Below are 15,848 nucleotides of genomic sequence, written 5' to 3' on the forward strand. Positions count from 1 at the left end.
CTGGCCTGATTTCGCCAGCTTCCGCTTGCCGCTAGGGTGTCGTACCGAGGAAAAAATACACCGCTCGCGTGTTCCGTAAACTTTTGTCGGGACCTGTACGCTGCAGTAGATTATAGTAGTTTGGGATGCTGCGTCTGCACGCATAGGTGCAGGAGCATTAATGAAATACACGAAATATAGGTCCCATATAGCGCAGGTGGCAACATCCTGGTTCAGTCCTCCAAATGTCTTGTATGACGTCTTGTGGACAAACGGGACGTCCATGGATGCACCTTTGACCGTCCCGCATACCTCTAGGGCGACTGTAGAACCCTTGGTTAAGAGATCTTAGTATGAGTCCTCGACGCTGCTGCAGGAGACGTCTGAAGTCGCGAAGGTCTTACAAGCTTGAGCACTTCCCTATCGCCTAAGCTGCGCTTTGGTATTTGCGGGTTGTTGCGAGTGATGCTCGTCTGAACGAAGACATCCTCGTGGGTATCGTTCCGGCTAATGAATCCATAGCCGTTCTTCAAGTTGAATCATTTTACAGTCCCGAGCACTGGCTTCTTCATCGAATCACCCATGGTATATGCCTTCGGTGTTTCACGTTGGCCCTTTTCTGGATCAGTACCGAGGAGCCAGCGGTTACTGGGAGGATGCCTGAAGTATCATGAAGAGTAGAGACGTTGACTGCAATGAAATGTGACTTTGGCATAGTGTCGTCGAATGGCCTGTTTGCGGCGGGGCTCTCACTTCCGATGTCACCGGAACCGACGTTCTCGATTGAGTCGACGGAGAAAGTATACTCGAGGTCTGTACGTTATTGCAACAAAAAGACGTGAGATGCTGGCCCTTGCAGTGTGTACAAGATAACCGTGCCGCAGACCTGCATTCCTTAGCCATACGTCGTCATTTGCCGCACTTGAAACAACACACGGACTGCCACAACTTCGAGAGCTTTTCTTCGGAGGTGAGTGGGGCCTTGCATTCTTGAACGAAATGCTGTGTGGATCCACAAAGTACGCACTTGAGAATTTGAGGATCCATGCGGGTCGCCAAGGCAGAGGCGGAAGGAAGTCGGGATGAAGGTTCAGGAGAAGAATTGTATTGTGATACAGTTTCCTTCTTGCGGCCTATCATTCGTTCCCGGTATTCAATCTCCCTCCGTAGGAAAGCCATATGTGACGTGAGATCAGTCGAACCAGTCGAACTCCGCTGGGGCGACGGCGACCCATGTGTTCAGAGATGAGACACCCTCTGTTGCCAAACTGTTGCTTTAGGATGATGATTGCGGTTTGATAGTTATCAACCGTAAGGGTCAACCCTTTGATGGCGAGTTCCGCTTTGTCCTTGCTGAGAGATCGGAGATATTGAAACTGAAATAACCATACCTGTATTAGGCCTTCTGATTATATTACATTTAACACAACTGGTAGCCACCGAACGAAACATAGCAAATCCATTAAACAATTATTTTCTAGGACTAACTGCCTTATGTACTCTTTCTTTCCGCTGTCCATTCAGGCATGGAACGAACTGACGGAAGAAATGGTACGGTGTGACACCTTGTCGAGTTTTATGCTGGCGATCGCAAATTTATAGGTAGAGTGTGCTGCTACGTTTGTTGTAATCTTATGTGAAGGTTGTATGCGTGTGTAGATGGTTTTTTGATATATGGTATATACATGTGTTCGAGGTTCATCTAAATTTTCTGTATATCCGCGGCTGCTACGGAGCAAGATGTTTCTCCGTGTGTATGTAATCCCACTCCTTTTTTGGCGTCTCAGACGCTAGAAGTATAAATAAATAAATAAATAAATATTGAAACTTCGCAGTGACGGAAAGTGTTCGGTTGTTACGTATCCCCTATTCAAACTGGTCCCAGGATGATTGCCAACAAGATAACTCTCACGTAAAGGGCTCAATTTGTAGTTTGGGAAGCTTTGGAGTGTTCACGTGCGGAGCTGAGGATCATGTACTGGAATGTCTTGTATCGTCATCAGGATTTGAGGATGGGGCATGCGTAGACAGATAACGGTTTGCACTTAGCTTAACCTGAGTGAGCGCGTGAGCAGCGCGTTCCGTTAAGTCTACAAACTGGACCATGTTTCGCTGCACCGTTGAGTCGGCCCTTGCGAACCAGCCAGTCGACACTGCACCCATCTCTGTCTTCTATCGAACCGTAGTAGATGCTGTAAATGGTGTTTCTACTGAAAGGCGCCTCCCCGCTTCTTTCTCGGCTGTAGATGCTGAATACGACAGATTGCGTGCTGTCCGTCGCCGTGCTGAACGGAGGGCTCGCCGCACCGGTCTTCGTTGCCACCTTGTTGAAGCTCGACGAATCCAGAAACTCATACACCGTCACTTGGTTAAACTTGCCGCTACTCGCTGGCGCCGTTTTGCAACCTCTCTGTCTCCGCGCACACCGCTATCAAAAATATGGAATGTGATTAAGGGGCTTTCGACAGCAGTGGCCCAGCGGCACCCATTCCAAGCCCTCGCAATTGCCACCGCTCGCTCGGAACGCCAGGTTGCGAACGACTATTGTGCCCTCCTCACCACAGGGACCGGGACTGCCATACCACTGTCAGCGGATTCGTCGGCTCTTGCTATCGCGGTTGTCCAGGACACTTCGCAGAAGCCCTGTCTCGACGCTCCCTTCTCCCCACACGAATTAGACACTGCGCTTCGGATATCCCCTCTCATACTTCTCCTGGGCCTGATAGCATTACCTACAAAGCACTCCAGAATCTCCCTCAGTATGCCCGCAGCACACTGCTGATGACCTACAACCGTTGCTGGCGAGATGGAGTAGTCCCAGATGATTGGAAGCTTGCAATGGTGGTGCCTCTCTTGAAGCCGGGCAAATCCCCGCACGCTCTGGACGCCTTTCGTCCAGTCGCTCTTACCAGTTGTGTCGGGAAGGTTATGGAGCGCATGGTGTACGCCCACCTGAACTGGTACTTTGAAACAACACGATTTTACCCTGATGTAATGGCCGGATTCCGCCAAGGAAGATCAACTATCGACAATGTGATAGCTCTCGTTTCCTCTGTGCAACAAGCGAAGTCGGAAGGACTCGTCAGTGCTGCCCTCTTTCTTGACGTCGCAAAAGCCTACGACAGTGTTCTTCACGGCGTAGTAATTGCATCGCTTCAGGAAGCCGGGCTGGGTGGCTGCACACTCTCATGGCTACGCGATTTTCTTTCGGACAGATTCTTGTTTGTCCGCACGCGAGAGGGCGATAGTGCCACGTACCCTGTGCGCCGAGGCGTTCCGCAGGGCAGTGTTCTGAGCCCCCTCTTGTTCAATGTCATCATGGCGCACCTGCCGCTTCAACTGCCTAACCATACCCACATCACCATATATGCGGATGATATTTGCATATGGACTTCTGCTGTGCGGCGGGATACCATACAACGCCACCTGCAATCTGCTCTAGACGCTACTGTGTCATATCTCGCTGATCGAGGGCTATCGGTATCGCCAACCAAAACCGTGGCTATGGCATTCACGCGGCGCTCATTCTGCAGCTACCCCATCTTCTTGACAGGATCAAGACTGCCGTTTGTTGCCTGGTACAAGTACCTTAGCGTCATCATTGATCGGGGTCTGACATGGTCTCGAGAGATTACGGCCCTCGGTGCCACCACAGGCTCTTATGTTAACGTGCTGCGCCGCCTCTGTGGGTCCTCTTGGGGGTCCTTCTTGCACCGACCTCGTCCAAGTACACAACTCTCTTATTATGTGCACTTTACGCTACTGCTTGCCTGTGTTGCACGGTATTTCACCATTCAAGGAACGGCAACTGATTAATCTTCAAGCTCGTAGCCTGCGCACTTGCTTGGGAGTTCCGAAAACTACGGAAACCTTCTCTGCTATCGCCGAGGCGCGGGTTCCTTCCGTGCTTATTATCCGGGACACGGCAACCCTCCAAACTTACACACCCATGTCACCATCTTCGGGATGTTACGCAGCATTGCCCTGCTTCTGCGTACGGCCAAACTGTTCTGCGACTACAGGGACAAATCCCACCATCGCATACCTTGGTCTCCCATACGGAGCCGCTGTGGACCTTAAGTCTGCCCACAGTGCACACATCTGTTCCTGGTCTCCCGAAAAAGAGCCATGTCCGAGCTGTTGTGGCATGCCAACTAACGCTGCAACATCTCTACTCGCTGCACTCAAATCGAATGGAGATTTACACTGACGGCTCGGTGGCATCCGATGGGTCATCATCTGCATTTTACATTCCTGAGGAAGCATACGAACGCGGTTTCAAGCTGGTGCCCACGCTTTCATCAACCGAAGCAGAAGCCTTTGCCATCTTATCTGTTCTGCGGTACATCTCTTCGTCGACACCAAGAGCGTGGACTATCCTTTCGGATAGTAAGTCAGCCTTGGAAGCCGTGGCATCGTATTCGCCCAAAGTTATCAATGACATCTACACGGAGATCCTTTGCCTGCACGCCAAACTATCGTCTCTAGGTCACAGTGTGTGGTTCCAGTGGATTCCGTGCCACGTTGGTATCTTGGGGAATGCCATCGCCGATTCTGGGGCCAGGTCTGCTCGTGCGGCTGGGCCTGTCACTTCTGTCCAACTTACCCCGTCTGCCTGTCAGCTAGCCATTCGCAGATACTGCAGAAATAGCTCTCAGGCTTTCTTTCAAGACGCTGCCAGGACCAACCCTTTTCTGCACTCGATTGACCCTACGATGACCCACACACTGGTAGGCCGCTACCCCAGGGAGGAAGAGTCCCTGCTTCACAGGCTGCGATTGAATGTGGCGCGGACTCCACTGCTCCTCTTTAAGATGTGCCACCTTTTGTCACCGAACTGCCCCACCTGTCATGTTGAAGGAGACATCCCGCACTTGCTCCTCTACTGCACTCGTTACCACCAACATCGTCTTCTCCTACTGTCGCACATCGGTCGCCTAACGGTTTCGGACTTCTCTCTAGCTACGCTGCTCGGCCCCACACAACATAGTCAGGTGACAAAGGCACTTGCTCAGTTCCTCCGGTCCTGTGGCCTTCTGGGTGAACTGTGACCAGTTTCGTGTTTGTTTTCCTCTTTGTTCTTTTGTTTGTCTTTTTGTTTAATGGTTTTTCCTTGTGTTTATTTGTTTTCCTTTGTTTGTTTGTCTCCCTTTTTCGTTGTTTTTCTTTTCGTTTGCCATTATTTTTTTTCCTTCCTGGGAATAGCAAGCCGCCGTAGCGGTGGCTAACCTTTCCCTCTTATTTTTTTATATAATAAACATATCCCCCCCCCCCCCTGAGTGATGATTTCTAGATACTGGTCACAGCTCTGTGCTTCGCGGTCGGTCTCCTCATCTTCTACAGTATCTCAAATTTCCTGGTCCACCGCTGTCAGGACTGTCACTTTAGCCGTAAGGAAGGAAATCTTCAGTTCGAGGTCTTCTCTCCATGGATTTCGCCCGTTTCGCATTCGCTTGATATCATCCGTTAGTATGGTAGTCCTAGAGCAAGCAGCGGCGCGTTGTCTCTTCAGGCGTCACATGTCTCTGGAAAAATCCTTTCGTAAAGAACCAATGGATGCGTCTCTCCCCGGGTTTCGGGTTGTCATGTACAGCATGCATATGAATTGCTTCCAAAACTTTCGAATGTGATGGTTATAGGCTGGTTTGGAACTAGGCATTAAAGTGAATCGTTAAGATACAATTCCTACAATATCATATACACTGTAAAAATATATTTCGTCGTAGCATAATGCGACCATATTCACACGTATGCATGAAAATTAGGCGAATTCGGATAGCGAAAAAAACAAACAAACATCCAACTTGAATGAGAATACCTACTAACCTCATCATTACCAGACGCACCGCATGACGAAGGGTGATCTAACGAAGTTACAGCTGACTATAGGCGGGGATTACTGGTACTAAAACTCACCCGAATCACTGCCACCAAGTCCCACGCGTACTGTATTCCCTTGGAATGCAGCTGACAAGTTTGGACTTCCGTACATTGCTGCTGAAGCGTATTTACCCTTCTAATTCTTAATACCTATGGCGGACATCGCGGTTCGCCGCTTGGCAGTAGGTGAAACAGTATACGCGGCGGTTGCTGTTTGGCAGCGTTAAACTTTACACACTAAAAACAGAACATCACCGCATTGCACGCTGAAGGTCAACCATTGCACGGATGATACCGTTATCAATGTTGATTTGTTTAAGACGGTATGTTTTTGACACCTCTGTAGCTGCGTTAAATATCTCGAAAAGGTGTTCGCCTCGTGCTTTCCATAAATCCAAAGTTATAAAGGCGGCGTTCTGTGCAGTGGCTGGACGTCAGCATGTCTTGTGGCCGTTTTTACAGCGCACCGTGACAGATACTTCTAGTGAGTTCGAGGTGTATACCTTCATCATTCAGTCTAATGTTCGGAAGGATGGAGGAAGACAATCTGGCAATTGCTCACTCTAACTCCGGGGCAAACATCAGTGAAACAGCGCTCGGAATGTGAAGGTCATCATGTTCGGACATCCGTTTTCAGTTGAGGGGCTTATTAGATTAGCGAAGTCACAAATAATAATGCAGGCGCCTAGTGGTATGTGCACTTCTTGTTTTACATGTTGTAATACCAACGTCCTTACATGGAAATTGCGTTTCATGCATATAATTGACGATATGTTGGATAACAAAGTGATACTTTTAGACGGCACTCTGCACTGGTAGTGGCTGAGCGTTTGGCGTTACGCAGTGCATATGCCCATGCGACATTTATGTATGTGCATACAGTTCCTTCGTTCGATGCTGGGTGTGCTAGTGGCCCAATTAACTGCGGTGTTTAAAGCTTGATTTTACAGAAACTACGAGCTTTTAGCGCATGCATTTTACATGTGGAGTCGTTTTTGCGTTCTTTATCGACTTTCTACTTGGGGACCATTTAGTATGCCCCGAAATTTGAAAAACATCGGAAACTGATAACTTGACTGTATCGAAAGTTGACTTCTGTTATGTCCGTTTCAGTAATGTGGAATTCGGCTTTCTTTCCAGGCTTGCCGCGGTAAAGAGATAGACACAGGGATCCAACATGACGGTCCAGCTGATACTGCTGCGTGGAACTTCGGAAGAACGCTTCCCATATATGCTGATTTCTTCGTCTTCTACGCCACATGCCCTGGTATGGTAACTGTATTTATTTCAAGTATGGAAAAATTATACGATGTCAATTAGCTGCTCAGCTATTATTCAGAATAAGCTATAAAAGAGACTAATGTTATTCTGCTAGGGAGAATGAGAGTGATCCTATGTTTCTTACACCTCGCAGCGAGACTTCAGCTTTTGTAGAACGCCCCTCAGGGCACCGCCTCATGAGCAACAATTCTCAGCTTTATGGAACTACAGGTGTCGTAGACACCCGTTCCTTCTTCTATATCATAACACCGCACATGTTAAACTTCAAGGAGCGTGGAGGCGACATCAGTTTCCTTTTTTATTTTTTTTCGCTAGTGACGTCTTCTGCAACGAATACAATGAGCTCCTGCGAAAGAACGATGAGCGCAGGTGACCTACAGAGGGCGCGCAAGGCTCTGTTCCGCGCACCTGTAAGAAACTCTCTCGACATGCAAAGAGCGCGTCCGTGAACGAGAAGACGCCGTGACGTATCACGGGCGACGTATCCGGCTCGTGACCAGAGAATGTATAAGCGGCGCGCAGGGATGGGCAGTATTTAAATACATTGTAATTAAAATACTATTTAAATTATAGATACATGTATTTATAATTTGTATTGAAATGCAGTCTCAAAAACATGTATTTATAATTATATTTAAATACCAATTTTCGAGTAGTTATTCTTGTTAATACTCCCAAATACAGAATATACTGACTCAATTGTCCTGCATTTGACGTTTTGGGAAGGCGGGCGAGTTTGGGGCGCAGTTATGCTGTGCCTGCACCAGCATGCGCATGCGCCAACCATTTTAGATGGCGGGTTTTTCACTGTTGTTGCAGACAATGGTCACGACTATCCGATTACCTTGTTGTACGAAGCACCTTCGTCAAATTTAATACGAGCCATCAGCACCTGTGGAGATGCTATTCTCCATTGCGAATCTGATCGTACGGCTGAACAAAAGGTGCTTAAAATATGGAGCCTTCGAGGAACTTCTAGTATTAAAATCGCAATGATAATCTAACAAAGAAATGTTCTTGTTGCTTGCGGTTTTGTTGGTATGATAATCATTATTTCTGTAATTCCAGATGCCATCTTTCTCACAGTTTTTATGGTAGTAGCTACGGTATTTAAATACTGATATTAAAAAGTATTTATGAGGAGCATTTAAATACCCCTTTCAACCAAGTATTTTGTATTTATATTTAAGAGCTCAAAAAATGTATTTATGCCCATCCCAGGCGGCGCGTGAGCTGAGAAAAGACAACAACAAGAAGAACAACAACAAAAAAGGCACTGAGCAGTTTCGAGGTCTCGCGGGGCTCGTGTCTCTCTCCCGCGACTGCTTCCTCCGACAATCTTTTCTAAATTTTATTCCGCAATGACAATACACCGCATATCGAAAATGTTTTCGTGGTGACTCCTGGTAGGGAGCTCGACAGATTGGGGCAGGGTTTCTAGCCATGGGTCAAGTGCCACCTTTCATGCTCTTTTAACTCCACACTAAGCTCCCCACGCACATACATGCATACCCACGCGAATAAAATGTAAAGGGAATATGGGCATATATTTAGGATTACGTCGAGCTTTAACTTCTTCCCCTATAAAGCATTCATCGTTTTGCGTCCTGCGATGTTGTTTACGGATGCCACGAAAAGATAAACGCACTGACACTACCGTTTATTAGCGTGCAAGCACTCATGGAGTGGATTGCATTACCACAAGTACCACTTATGCTATTTAGGTTGCAGTAAAGGGAGACCTTGAAAAGCAGACCAATCCTGTTGTCGTGGGGGCGATCGCTCGACTTGTTTCATAACGAACGTACTAAATTCCACCCACACGCAAGTGTTGCTTCCGTGCTCCTTTCACAGTACGCCGATCGGAAAAAGGTTGCTCTCCCCACAGAATGATTTCATGTGCGACATGTTGTCTGCTATGTTGCAGGTGTGCCCGCCTACAGAGACGAAAATCATGGATCATTATTCATTCAGACGCTCTGTGAAGTCCTGGCGAAAGAATTCCGCCACAAGGATTTCCTGACCATGATGACACTTGTCAAGCATTGTGTTTCAGACGAAGATATTTCCGTCGAGAACCGATGCGGGTCAAACAGACCGATGCGGGTCAAACAGATGCCGCACATAAATTCTACGCTGAGGAAGAATTTACACTTTGCGGGCCAGGTAAGGGATGACGTAACGTAATTTCAAATATATTTCAATGTATCGACGCGTTCTTCTTCGGCTTCTCTTCGCTCCTCAAGGCATTTTAAAATGAGTAGATTAGTTGAAAGGCTATTTGGCATGCATAATCTCTTGACAGTGTGACCGTTAATTTTGTTTCCAGGAATATTTCGTCGCGAGACACCGTGTAGACATCTGATATCGATTAACCAGCGTCGCGGAAATATTTTGAACAGTTTCAGCAACAACGTAATTTCCATCGGGCGTAAGGTTGAACAGTAGCTTCTATAACAGTAGAATTGTACCTTCGCGATGGAATGTTGTGTTGTGCGCCAATGTAGCATGTAAAAGGTACCTATCGAGCACTCTGGGCCGTAACTTTGAAATAGGCGGCAGGTTCGATATCTTCTAGCGCATTCTAGACTGTAGAAGAGCCTTCAATGTTGAAAAAGACTTTTGCTCGTGAAAAATCAGTGAGTAAATGTAATTGAATAAAACTACCGTATGTCGAAGGACGACGAACGAGGACATATTAGTGGCAGCTGTCATGCCGGTGAGTAGTGTGTCTACAGCTGTAGACAGCAGTGAATAATGAAATTCCTTGGAAATGAGAACTTCACACCAGCCGTGGTTTTGCAAAGATCTCAGGCAGATTATGGGAACAAAACGTGCGAAGCGAGAGGACTGTACGAATGGTGAAGACATTTTGGTGAAGGACGGGATACGGTGACGAACGAATGACATGCATGATATATAATATGATATATTTATGGCAAAAGATGCCGTGAAGGAACCGGAGCAAAAGCAAGAAAATAAGTGCACGTGAGTGAAAGGCAAATTAAAAGTAATTTGGAACTTGACTTAAGTTATTTCGCGAAAGCTACCTGGTAATAGGAACGAGTTCCTCTCAAACTTACCATGGCACCATACACTCTAAACCCAGTGACGGATAGGTACCGTCTAATCAACTGGCACGTTTCTTAAAAAATGTGCCACATGACTTCAAGGGGCACGCGGTGCCTGCGAAAGCTGCAGGCGCCATGTGCCCCCCGAAGCAACTGGTACGACATCCCTGCTGACGCCAGGAGCCACAGTGTACCGGGCGTATCGAAGGGTTACTTGTACCCACTAATACGCGAAACACATTTCGCCTCTCTAGTTCCCTAGCAGAAAAATTACCTCAGCAAGGAAGAAAATGCTCCAAGCACATCGAACATGAAACACCAAATTTTATTGGCTTGCACATACCTTTAAATTGCATCCAGTACATCATCGTTTGCCGAATGGAAAACATACACGGTTCACTAATCCCAACACACACATATGGAGCACACGTTGCACGGACACACAACCCATCCGATGATCCGATGCACCAGGCAGTCCACCAAACGCCGAACACACAATCCTCGAAACTTCGAACAGGCTGGCACTGAAAGCTCAATGAAGATCCTTAGTGACGAACATGACGGTTCCTCAAACGAAATGGCCGAGGAACAATTGTCCAACAAGTGGCAACAGACACCAATTCTGCCAATTCCATGCGAGAAGGAGTTCCAATCTTGCACGCGTATGTGTGGCCGTTGTGACAGGAAACAACCTGTAAAGAAACCGAAGTTAATATCACGCTGGTATTGTTCCAACGTTAATGCTGGAATAGTACTTCATTTTGTAACTCACCTCCTCGCAATCGATACAGTCCCACGGTCACCTATAACGAAAGAATACAATTAACCTCGCTTGTAATGTACGTCGTCGCTTCACCGATGCAGCCGATCACCTCCTGTCGCCATTTGCAATGCGTCCACCGTCTGCAACAGAATGTACTTCGATTGTTAAACACGAGTAAAACGCAGGCGTCGTACGATGCATCACAGCTAGGTTGACTTACCTTAAGCAAACATTAGACCTGTACTTAAAAAGCAAGGTTGTCATCCTTCTCAAAGGCGAGGTTGCAACGCAGACAGCGGCAAGAAAGCGGGCAGCGGGAAGGAACGTACTGCGAGAGAATACGTTGTGCCATGTCACTCCTCACCGGCGGAGCGCGGAACAACGTAGTACGCTCCAACGAAGGCACGCATATTCAGCCGGCACACGCATTATTCAACAAGCACACGAGTACAAGGTTCAGGAGGCACACATATTATTCAGCGGGCACAAAGCCGTTTCATACCAGCGTGACGGCTTTGTACCTGCTGAAATTTGTCGATGAGGATCGCTGTGCTTGCTATTTGATAACCATTACGGCTGCTTCCAGACGGCTACGGCTGTGTACCGGCTGCACTTTCTGAGGGAACCTTTTTAACTGGCACATGTCCGTAACAGGATTTAGAGTGTAGTACCGAGTTCAGTTACAAGTTACAAAAAAAAAGGAACGTAGTTACCTCGAACTGTGGATTTAACTGCCTTTTTATTCGGCAGTCCAAGGCTACCATCTGGATATTCCGCGTCTTGGAAAGTCCTCCCTTGGAGAGGAAATGATTGCCTCCCTGTTTGCTTGACGTGCTGCTTTGTGGACACACGCAATGAGGCGTATCGCAAAAGGGTGGACCGTTGCACTGATCGTGACATTGAGCTGCACAAAATATTTACTTACAATTACTTACATCTGCAAACGACATGCGCCACTTCGTTTCCCTCACTTCTTCCTTCTGTCCCCAGGCAGCACAGCGCGACGACCCAACGTCGGTGCGCCGGCGGCGACCGACCCGGCCGGGTCGGCTCCCGACCATGGTCCGGAATACGGTTTGCAACACGGGGATGTTAATGGTCCGTTATCGGCAGCCTGTATCGTACCCCAACGATTTCCCGAGGTGCAGCCAATGCACACTTGCGGGTACCTCCTACCCCCCAAACAAGAGTTAATTTGCGCGATTTTTAAAAACAAAATCAATATGTAATTGTAGAAAACTCTTTATTGCATCATAGTCACAAAATACATGGGTTCTTTAATGCATCACTTCACCAGCAATGAAAGAAAGAGAGTTACATTGAAAGTATATAACCACCAGCCCCGCATATGTACTATTTACTTCACAGATATTCACTTAACACAGGTTATATGGAACAGAGATAGAAGTTGGAACTCGTTACCAGTTAAGTTCTAACTGTTGAAAGATGGAAGCCACTGAAAAGGTTAGCCAGAACATAATTGTAGGCCGGTTCCACGTTAGCTCAGACAGGGACGTCCCATGGACCTTCTGAATTTTCATGAGTTTTCATATATATTTAGACGCTCATCGTAGATGATGATCAACATTGGTAGAATTAATCATTCGAATACTTTCCGTGCAAAAAATCGAGAAATCCAGCCCTGAATTCGATTGTTGCAATTTTGCCGTGTTTGCACGTGTATACATACTGAGTCCTACAAGATATCGTAGTGCATTTTTTTGTGTGCTTTAGTATACCTACCTGCCAGCACTCCGAGCGCAAATTTAGGCGCACAGGTGGAGCACTGTATCGTATAAAAAGCGGCGAACATGCTCTGTCGCGCACTTTTGTTCAAACTTCGACGCTTCTTGCTCTGGCTGTCGATATCTCCGACACGTTCGTACGCAGTGGGGCCGCGTTTTAACGCGCTAATCAGTAGTATACGCCTTTGGAGAAGAAGTTTTTGCGTTAGGTGAAAGGCCTAACATCGGGCCATATCCTGGGAAAATATATACGAAATTAAGTGGGACCTTTTTGAGAAATACACGCGCGAAATCCACGTTTATTTCGAAATATGCCTAAACATTTGCCTATTGAAGCACATGCCGCTAGGAAGTATATGCAGGACAGATATATCAGATGAAAGAGCATTAAAAGATGAGTGAGCTGATACCAAGTATTGCGATCAGGGACATCTGTGCCAGAGATATCAGGCGTTGAAATCAGGACAAAAGTGCGCGAGAGGGCATGTTCGCCATTTTTTATAGTACACAGCGTTGCACCTGCGCGCTAAAATTTGCTCTCTGACAGCTGGCCTGTAGGCATAATAAAACAGCATAAAAAAGTTTCACAACAGTATCTCTTAACACTCGGGAGGTATACGCGTGCAAACACGGCAAAACTGAAACATCAGAATTCAGGGCCGGATTTTCTCAATTTTTTTGCACGAAAGCTATTCGGCAAAAATGTTGATCATAATATACGATAAGCTTATAAATATCAAAAATACTGAAGACCCAGGAGGTCGATGGGACCTCCCTGCCTGAACTGACGTGAAACCGTCCGGTAACTAAATTTCAAACGCAGTTACACGTAATAAAACGTAATGCAAATTGACGTGAAGTTAAGCTACTTTAGAAATGTAACAGGTTACCTTCAAGTTATTTGCTACTCAATATATATACTTTTCAGCTCTTGACCTGTCTATATGGTTAATTCAGACCTTGCTGTCACAATGGGCGATTCAAGACGTTTCAAAATAGTCTTGATATACAAAAGTAATATCAATATCTGCTACGACAAAAGAAGCCTACATTTACGGGCCTCTTTAGGAAGGGATTTGATGATTTTAATCTCGTAATAAGGCACATGAAAAAGGAGCACAAAGCAAGTTTATGCTCTACGAGTTGTCCCCAACATACATATCGTAGAACTGTGCAAAGTTTTAATCATGCTACTCAATGCCCTCTATCATTATCAATACACTTCTAATCGTTAAGATGCGCGATACCTGAGCTTCCTAATGCTCGGCTAAAACATAATTTGTAACATTCACCGTGTAACAACACCGTGTAACCGGAGTTAGTCGCGCCATGCACGTGCCATCTTTCATCTCAAGTCATGGGGGGAGGACTCAGCCTGCGATGTTTGTAGACCAGGATTGAACAAAAGGAACTTTGAACATTCTTCAAGTTACTTTGACGAACTTAACCCCCCCCACCCCCCGAAACAAAAGAAAAAGGGAAAGGAACGAGCTCTTCAAGAAGTTACTGGAGCCCAAAAGCAAAGAGCTATGCAAAAAGTTACTGAAAATAGCTAAGCAGAGTAGCCTAGTTACGGTATCGAGTTACTGGTAACGAGTTACGCCCAACAACATGGAACACGTGAACAACTTGAGAATCCGTACTACATGTGGCATGATCGTTCTATACCTTCTTTTAAGAAAATAGAAGTAAATATTCGCGCACCTTTGCTAATACGAGGACAACATACAGACAATTTGGGAACCACAATCTAAGGAAAAAGGCGTGAGAAGGTGGTAACTTCCTTAGTTACCTCCTAAGCCAACATGATAAGGGGTGTAAAAAGCTGGTAAAAAAATTATCATCTATCCAAATTACAACAAAAAGGTGTACGCCCCCCTCTCACCGAATCAGAAGCGGTAACCCTATTATTCGTGGCAGAGAGTGAGGTAGCAGGTAGAACTTTGCAACCTTTTAGGCACAACATATGCGACAGCTATTACCTCCTAAAAGGTCCACCCTTTTTTCTGAGAGTGCAGTATGGCACATGTAGTGTGACTCGTACCCTTGTCTTTAGGAGAAATATTAATGTATCAAGAAGATGCCTTTTTTTATGGCTTTCTTGCTAGGAAGGCCTCTTATTGTGGATACCTGAAGTTCATTTAAAAGAAAAACAACACAGCATACCAGACTGTATTCCTTTCAAGCAGTCATCACAGCGCGATAGGTCATAGTGTTGTAACCGAAGTGCGGGGTGGATTCTGACAGTGGAAGATAGCTCGAGGTCAGGGTTACACTGAGAAAAGTATACCACACCACATGATGCACACGTCATTGAATACAGACCAAATAGCCAAACTTACAGTTGTCAGCATGACATGACAAGATCCGCTAGAAAAATCTTGACCATCATCACTGGCTCTGAGGCAGAGAGCTGGTGGTGGGCACTTCGGTGATACCTTCATCAAGGCATTGATTCCTTTAAGCACGCTCTGGTAGTGGTCCAGCATGACATTCTGAATGAAAGATCAGGATAGCTTTCATCCACTCACAGTTTCAAAGAAATTGACATATCATGCGTCGATCACATTGCGCAAACGGATTAAAGCGGAATAATTTATTCGCTTCGGAGGTTCCTTTTTTTCTTTTCTTTTTATTTAGACTGACTCCAAAAACCAACCTTAAGCTGAAGTCCTCCAGCATTCCAGTTTTGTACGCACGCAGGAGATGAAAAGCACAGCTGCAGCACGCAGTCATCCTGAGAAATGGGTACATTTCGTTTGATGTCAAATACACATTTTTCACCTAGCAGTCAAACGAGGACGTACAGTAAGCATAGATTGAAAAGTTACCCGTCAAAAAGAACTCCTTACAAGTTAAGCTACCGTGTGCAAAATGTAACTACGTTAATAACGAAGTTCTTCATCCTGAAATGTAACTCGCAGTTACTAAGTTACTTGAAAAAAAAAGAACGAGTTACTTCCACGTTACTTCGGACACAAAATAGCATTATGCAGGTGCAGCGCGCGTGAGCAGTTGAGTTAGACCTTGAGTTGCCTGCGGAGGAGTGCAACACGCTTAGATCGTTGTCGTTTATGTCGAACGATAGACCTCTCCCTGTTTGTAAACAAATGACGTCATAGCGTACGA

General features: G+C 46.2%; 1 protein-coding gene across 5 annotated transcripts in view; it reads left to right on the forward strand.

The window, feature by feature from the left end:
- The window catches only part of LOC135379041 (uncharacterized), a 297,822-nt gene that overhangs the window by 180,140 nt on the left and 101,834 nt on the right, over positions 1–15,848 (forward strand). For all 5 annotated transcript variants that reach the window (XM_064612291.1, XM_064612293.1, XM_064612294.1 and 2 more), the window contains 2 exons: positions 7,000–7,126; positions 9,068–9,306. In XM_064612291.1, the coding sequence (XP_064468361.1) occupies positions 7,000–7,126; positions 9,068–9,306 (366 nt within the window). The remainder of the gene's footprint in view (positions 1–6,999; positions 7,127–9,067; positions 9,307–15,848) is intronic.

Source organism: Ornithodoros turicata, chromosome 1, assembly GCF_037126465.1.
Source record: "Ornithodoros turicata isolate Travis chromosome 1, ASM3712646v1, whole genome shotgun sequence".
Taxonomy (NCBI): domain Eukaryota; kingdom Metazoa; phylum Arthropoda; class Arachnida; order Ixodida; family Argasidae; genus Ornithodoros; species Ornithodoros turicata.